This window comes from Vidua chalybeata, chromosome 4 (genome assembly GCF_026979565.1).
Source record: "Vidua chalybeata isolate OUT-0048 chromosome 4, bVidCha1 merged haplotype, whole genome shotgun sequence".
Lineage (NCBI taxonomy): Eukaryota > Metazoa > Chordata > Aves > Passeriformes > Viduidae > Vidua > Vidua chalybeata.
Genome location: NC_071533.1, coordinates 4,194,025 through 4,213,459, shown reverse-complemented (window position 1 = coordinate 4,213,459; position 19,435 = coordinate 4,194,025). Strand labels below are relative to the sequence as shown.

Below are 19,435 nucleotides of genomic sequence, written 5' to 3'. Positions count from 1 at the left end.
GCTGTTGAAGATTGTTTTTCTTTCATTTTTATTTTTTTCCATCTGTAAGAAGGCCTGCATATTCAAAACATTTTCAGGCTCGGTGTGTAGTTTTAGCTTAGGGTGGGTGTATCTTGCAGAGCTTGAGGTTTGGTGAGCACTGCCAGCTATTTCTGGGTTCACACGGTTCAGTCGTCTCGTTGAAGCCCAAAAAAACACTTCTCTTGTGTTTCATTTGTGGAGTTTTTCTTTTTTTTCTTTTTTCCAGTATGTCTTTGTTTGTTCTGTTTCTTGTTTTGAATTAGGCTTTCTGCTCTTGAGCTCAAGTTGGAATATCACCTTATGAAGGATCATTTGTGTCTGGTAATGTGCAGCTTGTGTTGCCTCTCCAGTCTCCCTCCTGGAGCCAAGGATGACCGGCTCAATAATAAACATTAAGGAATTCATTAGTGAGAGCCATGTGTGAACAGCAGCCTCTGGTGATCTTGAACTTCCTGTCAACTAATCTCATTTTATCACTCGTGTTCCTTTAATCCCAAATGCTAGTGGCAGTTACAGTTGCCAAGACAAGTATTGGTGACTCAAATAAACACACAAACACACACACACACACACACTCATGCACATATGCATCCTTGCTCAACCCTTGTTTGGACTTCTGTCCATGTAGAAAGAGACACAGAAAGGTTTGTATTTTGTTAAATTTTCTTCTCAGCTGAATGTGCTTGACATAAGACCAGGGAAGCTTACCATCTCTGTTTCAAAGCTTCTGAGGAGTTTTTGCATTTTTCTAATCTGATCTGTTTACTAAGGATAAGTTTCAGTCAGCATGCTCCTCCCACAAAATAATCTTTCCCTGTCTAATCACTCTCACAGTTTAACACTCCATAATTTATTTGTGATTTAGTTCTGATTTGAAAAGACCATCTTAAAAATTTAGCTATGTATTTTCCATTGTAGACCCTCTTATTCAGATCAAGTGTGCATATACATGTGCATATACATATATGTAGATATATATCTATATACACATTATATGTGTACACATATAATCAAGTCATCTCCTGGTTCTGTTTTCAATAAAGCTTCTCAAATTCTTCAGGTCTCTCCAAAAAAAACCTCTCCACAGCCACAAGCATTTCCATTATTCTGTTTCTTTCAGTTCTTCTTTGCTTCTGCTCATTGTTTCCTGTTTATGAATCCCAGGATTGTACTTTTCTTTGCCACTAGGTTACCTCTGAACTCTACCCTGATTTTATTTTAGTTGGCTATTCTGCCAGACTTTCCAGTTTTCAGTCTTTTTTTTTTCACCTGTTTTTGTTTGGTTGGGGTTTTTTTTTCATTTTGTTTTTGGTTTTTTGGTTTGGTTTGGGGTTTTTCTGGGTTTTTTTTTTTGGCCTTGTCTTTTTATCCCCTGATTTGTTTGCCCATTTTGACTTCCTTGTTCTTAGAAATACCACTTTGCTTGAAGAAGTGCATTAAGAAATGTGCAGGGCCACAGATGATCCCTGGCATCCCTCCACTCCCATGATGTACAGAGAGGCCTGTAATGTACTGAGCTGTATTTTACTCTAAAAGCTATCATAGTTCCTAAAAATTATTCTAATCTGTTTGCATTGGTGTAGATAATTAACTATGTCAGTGTGTTCACCATATAGGAAAGACCTAATATTTTTCTTCTGCTTGGTTTTCTTTCTTTTTTATTAGACATTTTAAGTATTGCTTACTCTAAGGGATGATAGGGACAGCTGGAAAATTGCAAAATTGACAGTGACAGAGATTAACAAAATAAAACTTGATTTCTTGACATATTAGATGAATTTTATTACCTGCACAATATACTTTTGCCCTGGTTTTTGTCTGATTTATGCTGATTTTACTTTTTTATTTCAGTGTATGGAATAGAGCCCCAGTTTTAATCAGCTTTTTACCATAATGCCTGAAAATAGAGGCCAAAGATTGAGCAGCCCTGCCCCATCCTCAAAATGGAAGGTTTCCCTAACAAGGTTCTTGAGCAAGATTTCTCCAACAAAAAACAAAGAGAGACTTTGTTATTCATGTTTTTGTCTAAGGAAAAATGAACTAAGACAGGGCCCCTGTTGCTGGACCCACAGGAGTGTTTTTTCAGGAAGATATAAAGAAAAGGGTTGCTTGAACTGAAAAATCATTTCAGTATTTGTTTGTACTTTTCAGAATGATTTTGTTATGGATTAAAGCAAATGAGGGCTAATTACTACGTGAAAATTCAACTGCTGCATTTGCAGAAGGTGCAAAAACGTTTGGTATCAGTCTGCCCTGTGACACCAACAGGAGGTGACAAAGAAGGTGGATCAGGCTTGTGGCAACAACTTACACTGAGCATGAGCAATTGAACCCTCTTTTCTTCCTGGGGAAATCTTTCAGGTGGCAGCAACTACAAAAAAATGTTGGCAAACAAGCCGCTATTAATCAAACCTATCCAACCCCTATATGGAAAAGTATGTTCAAAGGTATGGAATGGCTTCCACGTGAGGAATGGCTGAGTAAGACAGGGATCACTCAACTTAGAAAAGAGAGCGCTAATGGCACATATTGTAGAGGCATAGAAAACTCTCATACAAATCTAATAGCACTGAGGGATGTTGGAAGGTTTGGACGTGTGCTGGTGATATGCTGCCTCAGCTTTGTCTTATTTCACTCTGCTGTTCCTCACCTTCTGCCTGAGATGTTACTTATTTATCCTTTTGTTTTGCTTTTTACCATTTATTTTCCCAATTTTCTCTCTTTTTACTCCATTTTAATTCATTATCCTTTTATCACAGGCTGATAGAAACAGTGTTTTGCACCTCTGGGGATGTTTTCCCTGAGTGAGGGAAGAGGAAATTCCTTGAAGTAATTTTATGAAATTTCCAGATTGTTGCTCCGAGTCTGTTTCTTGTCCAGCTAATTCAGGGTCACTTGAACTGGAGTAAGCCCAGCAATGTTGCCTAAAGCCACAGCAGATGTGCCATGCTCTTTTCTAGCTCTTCACTCTTTCAGTCTGTGCTTTTTGAACCACAAACCACTCCAGCCCATGCAGAGCCACCAGAGCTGTGTGTGGTTTCAATCAGAGTTGTCTGAATCTCTTGGTCTGGGGATTTTCATTCGTCTTCTCTGGAAGAGAAAAACACATGCCCTGCAAGGCTGCTCTGACTGGCAGGTTTGATGGTGTAGGAGGAAGAAGTGCAATGGTCTTGCCTCTCCAAACAGGAGACAGCATCCCTTATTCCCTTATCTCCAGTCTGCAGCCCGTGGTGTCCCATTCCTGAGTCACTGTGGAAGTGGGGATCACAGGGAAGCTGGGGTAGGCTTGGGCTGTCCTGCACAGTAATTGGAGTGCTGAGGTGGCTCTGCTGGCTGGTAGGGTGACCTGCTGTGTCTAGGAGGTGCTGGGAGAGCATTCACCAGGTGCCACAGCACCTTTGAAACTGGTTGGACTTGCACTGGGAACTGACAGTTCCAGTCTTTGCCTCAGTGATGAGAACCACTGACTGGAACTCAGGCATTTTTGCTGAAATCATATTTTTGCATACATGCCTTCTTCTCCTTTTTCCTGTTTTAATGGCTTGGAAATGTCCTGATTCTCTACTCTCCAGGGGAAAATGTTGTTTATTTAGTGTATGTCAGTAATATTTCTTTCATGTTATGAGTAAATGGGCAGGATTGGTCAGTACATTAAAAAAAACACCAATTCTGTGTCTTAAGTTTAGATTAGAAGCTTTGTAATAATGCATGTAGTTATAATGATTAATCTCCATAATAATGACAGCATTTTTTTCTGTGTAGAGAATATATATTTACACCCTTCTAAGAGCACCAGGAACGTTAACTGGTTTGTGTTTGCATTATACTCTACCCTGACTACATAAGATGCTATTTAAGGCTTTTTTTTTTTTTTGGTACAGTTCCACTGAAAATAACAAAGCAGCTTCTGCTTTAGACAGCGTGTGTGTTTTGCCAGAACTCTGAAAAGGTTGTATTTTACTAATAAATTATCCCTGTAGCATATTTTGGTCTGAGTTGGAGCATAGCTGAGCTGTAAAGCCTGCATGAAGGAGTAATTCTAGCCCCCAGTACATAAAAAAGCCCGTAAGTATCCCAGTGCAAATTCCAATACAGAAAGCAAGGGGCATGTGCCATTAGCAGTATATATATTGTTTAGAAACTGAGGAGAAATTCTAGGGAGGTCTTCAGTGCAAAGGCTTAGCAACTATAATGAAATACTATGCTGGTTAAGATAACAGTGTGTCGACAATTTTTGCCTTAGGTTGGGCTGGGATCTAAGAAAACCTCTTGAAGAACAGCCTGTTTTCTGTAATTAAGTATGAATAAGTATCACTACATTGGTTCATTAGCATTGGTTAGTTCAGCAGAATGATGAGCTGATACTGTAGGAAAGAAGCCCAGGAAAAATGCAGCTATCATGCTGGATTTGATTTTGTGAGCTTTGTAGCTGTTTACTTCTTTTTCCTTTGCTGCAGTTGCTGCATAAAATTTAGAGAAAGTCGATATATTCTGAGCTCTTACCGCCTTGGCAAGATCAGCATTGATTGCAAAAACATGAACAGAAATTTCTTTGTCCCTTAACAGCAATAAAGTGTCTGAAGCTGCTTTCCACAGGAAAGATCACAGTCAGAAGCATCTTGCCTCTCCTGGATTTAGCATCAAAAGAAGTTAACCAAGAACAGCTCTCCTGGAGGTTCTTGTTGTCCAATTCAGGACAGAATAGCAAGCTTTTGCATCCCTTACTTAAATACTGTAATCAGTCATTTACATCAGTGCATCTTTTTTCCCTATGTGTTATTTAATTATCCTGATAGATACTTGTGCTTCTGCAATGACGAATGTTTCATAGCAATTGTATCGTCTGAGGAAAAAAAAATAGTTTGAGTAAAAGAATTTCCTAATTTCCTTCTTTTGCAAATGGGAGAAGTTCTGTAGGGAGAAGGTGTCGCTGCTCTCTCCATGGTTACTGCATTTGCCTTTTAAAGGAAACCTGATTTATAGTTAAATGTTTTCAAAGATGGGTAAAGGACCAAGGCAAGTGCTAGCAGTGCCAAGGAGAAGTGGGAAATTAGTGAGAGGGTAAGTTGAAGGAAATATCTCTCTGCTTTGTAACAAGGAAAACAAATTGGAAATGTCGGTGGGTGGAGATGAAAACTCCTACATCATCGCAAAGCAAGGGCTCTAGAGTAAAAAAAGAAAGATTATTATATGGTGAAATCTTGTGTTCTGATAGCTTCAGTAGCTTGATATCCACAACAACAGGGCTATGTGCTGCTAGGCTGTATTTGCTTCTGGCCTTCCCCTACATTTTTTTCTTCTCAGGCTGGGCGCCCCAGAAGGGCGTTAGCTCTGCCTGCCCGGTGTGTCTCAGTTTTAGCGGTGGGCACAGAGAACAGTGGCATTCCTGTTTTGCTGTTCTGCTGGCATCTCTCCTCCTCAAGCCAACAGGGCGTGAGGGCAGAGAGGCTGCTGCATGGGGGTGCCTAGGGGGTGGCAGTGCCTGTGGATCGCAGAAGTGGGTGGACAGAGACGTTTGCGTCCTGCTCTGCAGCTTTCCCACACTGTAGGCTGAAATCCTTCCTAAAACCTTCCCAGTCCCTTGCCCTTGGTGACAGTAACACTTTTCTGGGATGGGCTCTGAGAGAAGAGGTGGCCAGGCCCATCTGCAGGAGACAAGTGTGATGTTCAGCATGAGGGTTGGTGGAGGATGCAGTCACCTCACGTGTTGCTGCTGCTTTCCTCTGCTTTATGCTGCGTTCATACCCCCGCGGGGGACATTTGGTGTTCACATATGTGGCACAGAGCTCAGAGCCATCAGCCCACCCTCCTGCCTCCACATCAGAAATGCATCCTTCTGCCTTGGGTCAGTCCCTCACTGGGGCTTGGAAAAGCAAGAGGTGCTGACTGCCTCAGCCCCTGTCCTTCCTTGTTCATCACTGCTCTCAGAGGCAGGTACCGTTTCCCTATTTCGGCTTAGACAGAGACTTCTTGGTATAGTCAGGCCTCTGACTTCGGCCCTGTTGTTTTGGTGTCATGACTTGAATTAAACTTTCTTCTCTCCACAGGAGTTTAAACTTTCAGTTCCCAGTTAGTGTGAAAACAAAACTGTGGTTTGAGACCAAAGGTCCGTCTGTCTCGGATGGTGTTTCTCATAATAATGAACAGCAGCTGCATAGGGAAGAGAATAAGCACGGGGTAAACATTGAATCCTGCCTGTCCAGAATAGCTCTCCCAGCCTTCAGCAGTTTGTGATCCCTAGGTGTTTTTTGTACTTAGTTGTTCTTGGATGTTTTGAACACCTAGATCCTGTGTTTTAACCCCTTATGTTCCCTTCTTCTTTTATTTGGAGCTACCTTTTTGGCTTAAGCATCTTAGGTGAGGAATCTCACTGAATAACTTAGGACAAGCTGATCTGTAGCTCATATCTGTTATGAAACCTCATTAGAAATTGGTGTCCTTTCTAGTCCTCTGGCACTGAGACAGTTTATGTAAGAGATTATAGATGACAGGCTGTAGTCATTCACCTGTGACACATGATGTGTTGACTATGTATTACTGCCACTTACTGTATATTGCTCTTCTCCTGCCAATGTTTTTCCTATAGTATCATTTATTAATACTTCACTTTGAGGCCAATGCCTTGAATGCCCAGTAGGGAAAAGTTCCTGCAGGGAACAGTCCTTTTACCCACTTTGATTTCTTACTAGTAGTGTAAAATTTCCCTGTTTGCCTACATAAATGTCTAGGACGTTTTTTAAACAATATTATGCTTCTTCTTCCCCATATTGGGTGAAGCTCAGAGATCAGGTTTTTGAAAATATTGCTTTTTGATTTTCAAATGTACTTTTTGAGTTCTCAAAAATGTAATGTAAGGCTAAGTTGTTGGGTTTTTCTAAGAAGAAAAACAGGTAGCAGCTGTTATTTTGATCGCTGTATAATTGCACCATACAGAATAGAAGAACTGAGCTTGAGCTCTCAGTGGATAGTCATAAAGACTTGGAATCCTTGTTGCAGTTATGAAGATAGTAGTTCAAGGGCAAATTTGCAACTGAGATAGTAGTTCAGTGCCAGCTTGGATGGGGTCCTGAACAACCTGATCTAACGAAGGGCATCCCTAACCATGGCAGGGAGGTTGGAACTAGGTGATCTTTAAGATCCCTTCCAACCCAAGCTGTTCTATGATTCTGTGATATTAGGGCAATTCACACAGGCATTCTCATTAACCTATATACCATTTCTCATGAAACTTCGTTGGAAATATACCAAACACAAATATAAAGCAATACTCTTTTTAAAGAGAGCAAGATCTGCAACAAAAGGTAGCATCTTCTGATGGTCAAACAGACTGTTCTTGTCTGTAGCTTAGACAATCACCACAGCACCATCACCATGGAGTCCTCTTCATTTCTCTTCAGCAGTAGTTTTTCAGCTGAGTTGCTTTTCTGGAGAGGGAAAAAAAATAGTATTTTTTAACAAATGTCTGTTCTTTGCTCCGAATTTGCTTTAAAGTATTACCCATCATCCAGACCCATAGCATAAAATCCATTCCCAGGGAAGTAGGCAGCAGCACAAGCTGTGGCAGGAGAGCTCAGTGGTTGGCAGCACAGTGAGTCCTTATGCAGAGGGAGCACTGCTGAGCTCCCAGGAAGCACCACCACCACCACCACTGAATTCCCTGACACTGCCTGGGGCTGGCACACACTGCGGGCTGAGCCTGGGTGGGATGTGGAATTGGTTAGATTGGTGTCTGGTTTACTTCCTTACAATAGCTGCTGGTTACTGAAATGGATTCCTAAAAACGAGATCATTTCTTCAAGAAGTAAGGAAGAGTTGCTTAGGCTCTTGCACCTTCCTGTAACATTTCTGTTCCTGCGCTCTGAGCCAGATTGAAACTGAGCAATATCTGAATTCAAAATAGTGTTTGGATTTTCACTTACAAAATCTGTAAAAGTAAGCACTTTACTGCTTGGTTTTGATCTACAATATAAGACAAATCTTCATTTGTATCTTGATAGGATATCTTGGAGAGAAGACTCTCTGTGCCTCCCAAATTGAAATTCTATTCAAATAGTTCAATTAACTTTTCTGACTGACTTCCAGCTGTTGCCAAGCATGAAGGATTAAACTGCCTATTCTAAAATGTGTCAGAAAGACCACAGTTTAGAGTCTCCATCAAAAACTGACAAAGCACTAAAGGAGCAGCCCTGCCACTGCTGGGCCTGACTGCTAATGAGAAGAGAGGACTGTGTTCAGTGTCACCTCTGAAAGCACCCAGAGCAAAATCAAGGAATACCACAGGTTTGTAAGCACAGCCTGCAGCCAAGGTGTAGCACTTATGTACATCTTCTGGGTGTAAAACCTGTTCATTTCTTCTACAAAAGCCACTGTTACTGCACTAAAGTTTTTCATTTCCTCTGTCACTAGTGAACAGATGGTTACTCTTGAAGTTTGCAGGTTTTGCATGAATGCACACCTGTTAAAATGTATTTCCATAGCCAAGTACTGCATGGAGAGGGTGGGTTTGGAGAGGGTCTTATGGATCTTTTTCCAAAGCATGCATTTTCTCCACCCAGAAATATATGATTAGGCAGGTTTCAGCAAGTTAAAATTACTTAAATCACCCCAAACGCCTGTTTTTTCAATTTCTACCTTACTTGTTTTGTTATTGGCTCATTAGGAGAGAACATTGATATGTTAAATGTTTCCTTAGCCAAAAAAAAAAAAAAACCCAAGTATAAAATCCATTCACTGCAGCCTGAATACCTATGACTTATGGACTCTGATTCATCCTGACAGCTGCTTAAAAATTCATGTCAAACTCTGCATTAATGTTGGCCAGAAAAAGAAAAGAAATGTGTTAGGGAACAAGAGTGCCACAAAGTGCAGTTCCCACTGTGGGTGTGTTTAATGAAAGGCAGTGGTAGCATTTAACTTGCCAGGGAAGCATCAGTTCATGTTACTAGATCCTTTCTCTTTTTTAAATCTGTTGAGCAAATGTGTACTTGGGCATAAAAATGCACCTCTAACACTGATGTCTCATTATGTTATTTCCCTTCTTTAATTTGCATACTTTTTATGTATGTTGCAGCTTATGTGAAAGTGAGATAATACAAATATTTTGTTTAAAAAGGGAGAAAAGATAAATAAATTACACTATTTTTCTTTTATTTTTTTTTCCTAATGTGTACATATTTGAGATTAAAAACATAGCTTAATAACATGATCGATAAATAGCATTCTTTATAATGGCTTGGAGAAATTATCATAAAATCAGTAAAACATAAAAAAAAATCTGATTATTATTTGTCACTCTCTGGTTATTTTGTTCAATAATGCTTCATTACAAGTGGTAATGTTTTCCAAGAAAATAACCAAGTAGCTTGAAATTTTAATATATTAAGGGTTTGAATAAATAAAAGCAGCTGCTTTCCTCTTGGAATAAGTGTCTTCTACATTGCATTTTGAAACAGTTTTATTTAGTATATATCCATGGCAATTTGCTTAGTGTCCTGTGTCCAGAAATATATTAAAGCTATATTAAACATAATAAACTGTAATATAATTGAACATAATTAAACACAATGTTAAAGTTTTTAAAGACACACAAGATTCAAGCTAATTAAATCGTTAGGATATTACCTGTATTTTCTGCTGGAAATGGGTTTGCCTCTATCTCCATTTTTATAGGCTTTCAGGTGATATCCATGCAGTGTCCTGGGTTGTACTGACAATGATGTTAAAGGTCAGTACTGGATAAGTCAGTTGGACAGAGTGGTGGCTTTTGAGGGCAGTTGAATAAATGCAGTAATTTTGGCTGTTGAATTTTTGAATTGTGGGTTCTTTTTGGCTATGCATGAGATTGGTGCTTTGGTTTTCCCGTAGAATGAATTTAAAATTTTTATTTTTTTAAAAGATGAGGAAAACAACAAAGGAAGCCATGTGGACAGCTAAGCCCTGCTCCAGACAATTTGTTTTTTTGCCTGCAGGAAAATTACTGCTATGGCACCAGTGCCCTTCTCAGCCACTTTGAGACTTGGCAAATTCTCCCTAGGCCATTAGGGTAATGTTTGCATTAGCCTTTTGTAATAAATAGGTATCAGAAGAGTTGCAAGGCTAGATTTCTCTTGACTGCTGATGGTGGACTCTTGGTAGAAAAAAAATAAAGCAGAATAGCTGAAAAACAATAATGCTTTATAGAAGAGTATCAACAGGAAGGTTATGTTTTAATCATGAATATCTAAAACTCCTGACTTAGCCAAACATTTGATCCTCCCTATCCATTGACTGACCTGTTCATAGTCAGGGAATTATTATGATGGAAAGCCTCATGAGAGGAAGAGGGGTGGTGTTTGCACTTCTACTCTGAGACTTGAGAGAGGAGGGTTCAGTTCTCAGCTTCATAGCAGATTTCTGTGAGCAGCAGCAGTTATTTCAGTACCTCCCGTTAATCCAGCAGAATTTTATAAAGTTTCCACCACAATTAGTGTTTTCTGCTGAACACCACCCCCCTGTGTATATCCAAAGTCCTGCCGAACAACTCATGGCCTTCAGCATCCAAATCCAATTGAAAACCTGGTTTATACCTCCCAGGGTTTCTGAAGAAATGTCTAAGCTGGACTTGGAAGACCAACATAAAATACTGCACTGGTGAAGCTCACGTTGGATACCAGCTTGGAGGGAGAGGCATGCTGTTGAAAATGCAAGTCACCCTCCCACACCTCCATTTCTAAATGCCAGTTTGTGATCATTTCATTTGCTGTTGTTCCTAGCACATTTTTACATTACAATATACCCTGTCGGTTCTTAACTACTTAGAACAATTGGCTATTGCAAAATATAGTTTAGGTAAAAATTGTCTGCATGCTTGTTTCATGAAGTGAAAGAACAGAATATCCCTAATATTAAACTGCAAAGCAGTGGTAGTTTATTTGTGAGGCCATAAAAGGCATTTAACAACCTGGTGAATCCCAGATAATTTCAGACCACATACATTTCGTGTACACAGGGGACTTAAAATTGAAAAGAAAGAAAAGAAAATCGTTTCAGCAATGTGTGATGGAAGTAACATCAAACAGTGCTGTACAGGAAGGAAAACTGGTGTGGAGCTAGATCAGTGGAGGGCCCAGTTCACAGGGACATGACAGAAGGCTTGGCAGGACTGGAGGAAGTCCCTGCTTCATCCCATTAGTGGGATTTTGCTGCCTCAGTTGCGCTGACGTGCATCCTTGTGGGGCCATGCTGCAAGCTGTGTCAGGGGCTGATCTGGGCTGCAGAGACAATTTTTTGTGGAATTAAACAGTGATCTTGGTTTTAAGCTTGTGTCAGTTGGAGAGTCAAGCTCCCAGCAAAGAGTCCCAAATTGCTGTATGGGCTTGGGCTGTGGGGAGCCGCTGGGAACATGCTGAGCTGCTCTTTGTTTGCCAGCCTGGTGCAAGAGCAGTGATGCTTTGGCGTATTCCAGTTGTGAAACCATGTGGGAATCTGTGATTGAAAGTGTTTCTGATCTGAATGCAGAATTTGGAGGGGCTTCTCTGACAGACTCGTGACCCTGCAAAACAGACTGTGATAAATGTATAGGGAGTGGTGGATGCAGTGTACCTCCCTTTTTGCAGTGTTTACAGCAATACCATCGAGATAAGCCTCAGTAGTGCTAGAAATCTGTGTTTATGTCAACCCATGGAACACATTTTACATATCTCACCAAGATTCGTATGTAGAAAAACACTGTGTAACTGCTTTCAGTTGAAACCTTCACCAGATCCATCTGACTTCCCTCTTGGTAAACAGAAGGGAAGAGCAGAAGAAAGCACTGCTTTCTTGTTACTTTTTTGCTGAAGGTGGACAAATCAGATGGCTGGGCAATCACCAACTGCAGGAAGTTCAACAAGTGCCAGTGGCAGATTCTGCACGTGGGATGGGGCAGCCCTGGATGTACTGGGGGACAGAGTGGGCAATGAGAGGCTGGAGAGCAGCGCTGTGCAAAGGGCCCTGGGGGTCCTGCTCGATGGAAAGTTGGATGTGAGTCAGCAGTGCCCTGGCAGCCAGGAGGGCAGCTGTGTCCTGGGGGGCATCAGGCACAGCATGGCCAGCTGGGCAAGGGAGGGCATTGTCCTGCTCTGCTCTGCTCTGCACAGGGGCCGCCTCAGCTCCAGCGCTGGGGGCAGTTTGGGGTGCCACGATAGAAAAAAGACGCGGAGCCATTAGCGAGTGTGCAAAGGAGGGCCACGAGGATGGTGAAGGGCCTTGAGGGGAAGTTGTATGAGGAGTGGCTGAGGTCACTTGGCCTGTTCAGCCTGGAGGGGACTGAGGGGAGACCTCACTGCAGTTATAACTTCATCAGGAGGGGAAACAGCGGGGCAGGCACCGATCTCTTCTCTCCAGTGAGCAGTTATGGGACCTGAAGAAATGGCATGAAGTTGTGTCAGGAGAGATTTAGGTTGGATATTTAGGTTGGAGATTTAAGTTGGATATTAAGCAAAGATGTTTCACCCAAAGGGTGGTTGGGCACTGGAACAGCCTCCCCAGGGAAGTGGTCACAGAACCAAGCATGACAGAGTTCAAGAAGCATTTGGACCAAGTTCTCAGGTACATGGTGGAATTCTTGGGATGTCCTGTGCAGGGCCAGGAGTTGGACTTCAGTGATCTTTGTGAGTCCCTTCCAACTCAGGATACTCTGTGATTCTATGATTGCCATTTGGTGATCACTTGTTTAACTTAAGCTTCCTTTTCTCTCTCTGTCTGATAGGCTTAGAAGATGTTGTAGCAATAATGATTCCTGAACCCAAAGGAAAAGAGATAGTGAGCCTCCTGGAGAGGAACATTACTGTGATGATGTACATAACCATCGGGACACGCAACCTGCAGAAGTACGTCAGCCGGACCTCGGTGGTGTTCGTCTCCATCTCCTTCATTGTGCTGATGATCATCTCCTTGGCGTGGCTGGTCTTCTACTACATCCAGAGATTCCGCTACGCAAATGCCAGAGACAGAAATCAGGTGAGCAGGGCTGGAATCACCGTTTGCGTTTCCAAAAATCACCACGGGACTTATTGCAGAAGTAAAAGGTAAAGAAACTGTCGATGCATAGTAAAAACAGAAAACCGAAAGAAAGCCCAAGAAAGTGAAAAGAATAGGAATATAAAAATTACTCTGGCTGGGAAAATCCAAGACTTATGTCAATATAGATGGGATTCAAGAAAAAAAATGCATGTATATTATGGGGTTTTTTCCTTATGCAAAACACAAAAAAAAAAAATAGACAGAAAGGTGATGTTTATTTGTGAAAATATTGTTGTGGTACATATAGCCAAAAGTCATAGCAATGTATATAACCAAGGACCCTTGAGATCAAAATGCTGACTAAAACATTGTGAGGTATGTGTGTGTGAAGCAATGTTCATTATAAGGGAAGAAAGGGGAAAAAAACCCTATTCTCACTTTAATGCTTCCTTAGAAGGGTCTTGGGCTAGAAAGACAAACTTGTCCCTCTTTATTTGACAATGATCACTGAACAGAACTGTAGTGATAGCCACTAATGTTATTAAACCATTGTTATTGGTTTTGGCATCTTGTCCAAAGCCCTTGAAAGAGATAAAAAGCCTATAGAGCTGAGGAGAAGTCAGTAGCAGTGGTTTTATAAAGCACTGCCCATCTTTATGGTAGTTCAGCAGTGAATAATAATAGCAACAATAATAATAAATTTAATATTTTCTTGGCCAGATGCAACTGTCTCAGCAGAACTGGGAAGCTGAGGCTTGTACATTTAATTCCAATGGTATGGTAGAAAATGTCATCAGTGTATGAAATTTGAAGAGATAACCATTTTACTGCAGTGTAAAAAATGCATTGTAATTCAGAGAGGTTTCTGAACCCTCAATAAATTACTGCCAGGGCCAGGAGGGTTGCCTTGCTTATTCTGCAGAAAAGGTAAAACTCAGAGTATTAATAATCATCTTGTAGTGAAAAGCCCTGCTACACGCTCTGCAACAAATACTTTTCGTGTAGGAATCCCTCGCCTTCCCCCACTGAAATTCAGGCATCCTCTGAGCTAGAGAGCAGCTACTCTGTGTTTACAGACAGAAAGAATGTATTTTCCACTGAAATATACACTCTGAAATTTTGGATAGCAAGAATGAGACTATCCCAGCTGGAATTTGAACATCATTGGCAGCAGATTCACTGTGAATCTGCAACGGCTGTGATGATTTTTAGATGCTTTGTCTGCAAAAGCACATGCATGCCTAATTTGTGTGTGTGAGTAAGTGTACTTTCAGTCAAGTAATTATACAGGCAGCTTAGCAGTGTAAATAGATGTACACAAACATGAAACGCAGCAAAATAAGAAGCTCATTCAGGTAATATATTATAGTTTGAAGCTAATGTGTTTATATGTTCAAACATATTTCCTTTCCAGTATTTTCTTTCCAAAGTTTGAATGAGACCGCATGTACACAAGCAGTTGTCCTATGGAGGGGTTTTAATAACTTGGCTATTATACTAGTTCTGTTCTTTAGAAGAATTAGAAAGGGTGCCTCCTAAGTATTTACATATTATTAATTACTAATATTATTCTTTTGGAGGGCAAGACTGGGCAATAATAAGGGGCAACCTAAAAAGTTTTCGTGCAATTTTCTTCATACAGTTTTGTCTGACATCTAATCTCTTTTATTAGCTCTTTTCATATGAAAATGCTAGCAATATACAAACAAAACTCTATTATTTGTTTTAATGGGTTGCTGTGGCTTTTTAGTTTTGTTTCTTTTAGTGCTGGCTATGGAATATAATGATGTAGGTAGTTCAGAAGAGCTCAGCTTGCTCTTGCCCTTCCCATGAGTGTTCCTTTTTGTTTTCCATCAAGTTCTGGGTTTTTTTTTTACTATGACACATTTTCTTGTAGCTCAAGGATGGGATCACAAATTTCTGATTAAAACCATACTGTCCTTTTGTCAAGCCTCATAAACACTTTTGTCTAGTTCTTCTCTGTATGGTGACTCTCCTATCCAGGTCCTCTTCCCTTCTTTCATTAGGCGTAAGTTTCTGAGCAAGCAGTAAATCCAAAACAAACTGATTTAGTTATCCATCAAGAAAGCAATGAGTCCAGCCATTGGGAGAGGCAGCTAGAAAGACTGAAAAATCTCCTGGAATCATTTCCTGTGACTCCACAGTGAGATGAAACCTGGACATAGTCCATCTACATCTTCAGCCACCACTCTTCCTCGTCATGTGTGCAAAATCTAAGTTCACGTACCAGGAGGAAGGCACAGCTTACTCCAATTAGGTGCCTGATTTTGATGAGTGGAGAATCAGGATTTCAAAGATTCTTACTGAATGCCAGGGCCTATTCATCCCAACCTGGCTGAGAATCAATGCAGTAGAGCACAGAATTGTCTTCCGCTATGGGCTTGTGCACCTACAGCCAGGGTGTCAGCTACAAACATGGTGAGATATCAATTTTTATTTTAACACATTTAATTTTTAAGAGTACCTCTAGCACAGACAACTGTACATTACATATGGAAGTAGAAGATAGGTAGTAATATTCACATGATTGAACCTTTTTTTTCCACCTAACAAGATGTCCAGGAAGTTGGTCGTTGCCTTGACGATAAATCCTTTTGACATGAAGAGAATAAATTTGTGTAAGAAAATCTGTTTCCTCAGTAGCTTGTTCCTGGAGGGCTCCTGAAGATGAGAGAGTTGAGAGATTTCGTAAAAGGCTGTGGAAATTGTTTAAATCAAGAGATATCACATTGCAGAACTAATTAGAAGCAGTTTAGAATTACATGACAAGTTCCAGAGGTAATTCAGCAAAATATAACCTGATGTTACAGCCCTGTGACAGCCAGGGCACAGACTTAAAAACAGCTACAACAACAACAAACCAGCCCTGTCAGTCTGTCAGATTTCATATTTCACCAGTAATAGTAGGGTTCTCTTTTTATTGTTTGTGAGTCGGGAAAATGAAGAGAGGATGCCAGTTTCAGTGCCAGATTTATTTACCACATTTTTTCCATGTCCCTCCTTTCCACTGGCTTCTTGTTCAGAGGATGTTTTCTACACAGTCATTTTGAAACTGGTTGGACTCCTCAAGTTTTGCAGGACAGTGGAAGCCAAAGCAGGTCCATTGCACTGGACTTGAGGAGGATCTTTTGTGTCCTAGTTTAATCTTCAGTATGTGATAAATGCATGTAGGGCATTTATCTGAGAAGGAAGACTGGTGGCTGTGGCTTGGAATGAGAGTTTTGGGCCACTGAATAGGGATGTCAATCTTTGAAGCAGTTTGGGAAGATGCTTCCCATGATGGAGTCTGCAACCTTTGTCTGTGGAAAGATGTGCCTGATACCTCGTGCTGGTGATGCATCTCGTTCTGCACAAGGCACAAGGTGGTCTCCTTGCAAAGGTGAAAGTTTGGTAAGGCCATTAAGGGAGAAGCACTTACTGCAACTTCTCTTCCACAGCATTTTTACTTTCTCAGGAGCACATAAGTGGTGCTTTCCATGCGACTGTCCTTCCTTTTTAATGAGCATTGCCATCTCCTCAAGACCACTGCATCTGACATGCTTAACTCCTTCCAGTCCAGTACTGAATGTTGCAGCATTGCTAATGAGATTATGAGATTTATGACTGTAAATCTCTAAGCCTCACTTTAAACCCTTAAACTGCTGCAACGCCTCTTATCTTTTAGGAAAAATAATTGGTTATTGATAGCATGCCTTGCATTCAAGTGGGAGAATCCTTTGAAAGTATGGCTTCAGTCCAAGAAATTCCTGTTCTTTCAAAAACTAAATTACTCTCATTTACATGTAAGTTAAGAACTTATCTGTTTACAATAGAAAAGAGAAAGCAAACATGAAAGCAAGCAGATCAAAGATGTACATGAGTTTTTAATCTTGTCCTTTCCCCCTCAAGAATGTGCAAAAAAGAACTGAGACATTGCATTTATTAAAGTAATAATAATGATAAAAAGGGATCACAAGCACTTTCTGAAGCATGACATAATGGCTCTTGTCTTGCTGCATGTTATCAGTCTATCTTTGATTTACATTAAAGAACCAAATAGCTGACAAGAAATGTTTCCAGCTCTCACTGATTCTTTTATTTAAGGGAGGCTCTGAGAAAAATGGACCACAGAAAGAGACCTTGTCTAACTACAAGATATTCCTTCACATACAATAATTAAGTTGCTGGAAAGCTCATATGTAAATCTCCTGATAGCCAAGATTGTTTTCACTTCTTTAGCCAGATCTGAAATTGCACTCTGCTTTCAATATTGCATATGTTTTGTCAGCCTTTCCAATCCAATAAGCTTACTCTCTAAATTTTTTCAGTGATTTTAATTGAATCTGAAGACCAAAGTGGCAATTTACTGGCCATATCTGTGTGGTGATTAGGTCTCAACTTACAAAATAAATATAAATATAAATCTCTTTATAAATATGTCTATAAATATAAATATAAATCTCTTTATAAACCTATCTATAAATATAAATATAAATATAAATATAAATATAAATATAAATATAAATATAAATATAAATATAAATATAAATATAAATATAAATATACTGTGTATAAATAGAAATCAACTTATAAACATCAAACTTCCTTCTGTTTTTGGCCTCATGCTCTCACCCCCTCCAGCTGGAAATCCTTCCTGCTGACAGGCCCCTCTGAACTCTGGCACAAGAATTTCCCAGCTCAGAAAGTTGAATGTCTTCTGAATCACCAAAGGCCATAAGTCTCTCTCTTCTCCAGGAACACATGGCTGGAAATGTGGCTGGGGAGAGGAGGTGAAGGGAAGAGTTCAAGTCATTTATTGGTGGCAAATTGGAACGTACTGTATCATGAACTGTTATAAAGAAGACATTGGAGTGGGCGTTGCTGCATGAAACCATGTGAGAGAGGCATAGAAAAAACGGGGAGTGCCCAAAGCAGGGTCACCAGTATGGTCTGGAGGCAGAAGCACGTGGCATCTGAGGAGGAGTGAAGGGAGCATACCAAGCTGGGTGGGGAGCCGAGGAGGAGGAAGGGCTCTGCTTCCAGCTGCAAAAAGGGTGGCCAGAGAGGAGTCAGAATCAGCCTCTTCCTGGAAGTGCACAGGGTAATGGTCACAAATTACCAGAAAGGGAAATTCCATTAGTATGTTTAGAGAAGAAAAAAGGCTGAGATTGGTTAAGCGCTGGAACAAATTACCCGCAGAGGTTGTGAAATCTCCTTTCTTGGAGATAGTCAAAACTTGACTAACACAGCTCTGACTTTGAAGTTGACCCAGCCTTGAGCAGGGGGTGGGAATACATGACCTCCCAAAGACTTTTCCAGCCTGTGAGTCTGTCTCCAGACTGCCTTGTTGCTGCAAGTGAGCAGCCAAGCCCTTGGAGCGCTGCTACAGGAGGAAGCTCCGTAGCACAGGGTGCTGACCAGTGACTGTGTGAACTGCCCTGTGATCTTCCCAGCCTCTTGCAAGGAGCAGACACGTCCATCTTCAGTGTCTGAGGACAGGGTGTTTTGTGTCAGGCTGTTATTACATACTTTAATCCTGGTGGCTGTGACCCTGCCAGCACGGTAACAGTGTTTTGGAAATATGGGAGAACAGTCAGAAACATCACGTGGGTAATCACTTTATGGTCCACTGGAGGGAATGATAGAAAGGCAAAGAATGAGCAAATGGTTATGTATGGACAGGATGTTACTGCAGGACCATTATAGTGCTTTACCTGTAAGAAACTGCAGATGCTTCCACCTCGTTTTTATAAAGTAGGCAAATCTGTATTGCAGGAAAAAAAGACAGGAGAGATTGTTCAGAGTTTCTGTTGTTAAAAAATTAACAGGTCACTTTCAGAAGTTGTATCTTGCTGAAGACCACGAACTAGTTATAGAACAATGAAATAAAGTTCAGCACTCACTGCGCCAACTGCCCGGTATTTTTTTTTTTTTAACAAGTGTCATTAAAAAAAGAGAGGGAAGAAGTAAGATAACCAAATAATGGACTTGTTACCCACATTGGTAGGCACTGCTGCAGTGTAGCACACCTACTGTGCCCTTTTTATGAATTATTATGTTTATATTTATACACTGTGCTGTTACATGTACTTAAAATTATTAAGAAGCCTAGGGAGAAAAAGTTTTGATATCTGCATGAAGAGATGCCCTTTGCTTAAGAGCAAATTTTGTATTGCAGCGCCGGCTTGGAGATGCTGCGAAGAAAGCAATCAGCAAGCTGCAAGTCAGGACGATCAGGAAAGGTGACAAGGTAATTTTTCAAAATGCTTGTTGCTAAATTAAACTCTGTGTTGAGGATTCCTTCAGACCTCTGGGACAATGAGGCAGAACAGAAATGCCAATTGCTTATTTAGCTACTGTGTCCTTCGGGTGGGGGAGAGGGTGATTCGGTTCAAGATGAAGAAAATTCCGAAAGTTAAAACATACCAACTAA

General features: G+C 40.7%; 1 protein-coding gene across 2 annotated transcripts in view; it reads left to right on the top strand.

Annotated features, from left to right (window-relative positions):
• Positions 1-19,435, top strand: part of RNF150 (ring finger protein 150) — a 116,225-nt gene that overhangs the window by 55,116 nt on the left and 41,674 nt on the right. For both annotated transcript variants that reach the window (XM_053941023.1, XM_053941022.1), the window contains exons 2-3: positions 12,749-12,999; positions 19,181-19,252. In XM_053941023.1, coding sequence (XP_053796998.1) covers positions 12,749-12,999; positions 19,181-19,252 — 323 coding nt within the window. The remainder of the gene's footprint in view (positions 1-12,748; positions 13,000-19,180; positions 19,253-19,435) is intronic.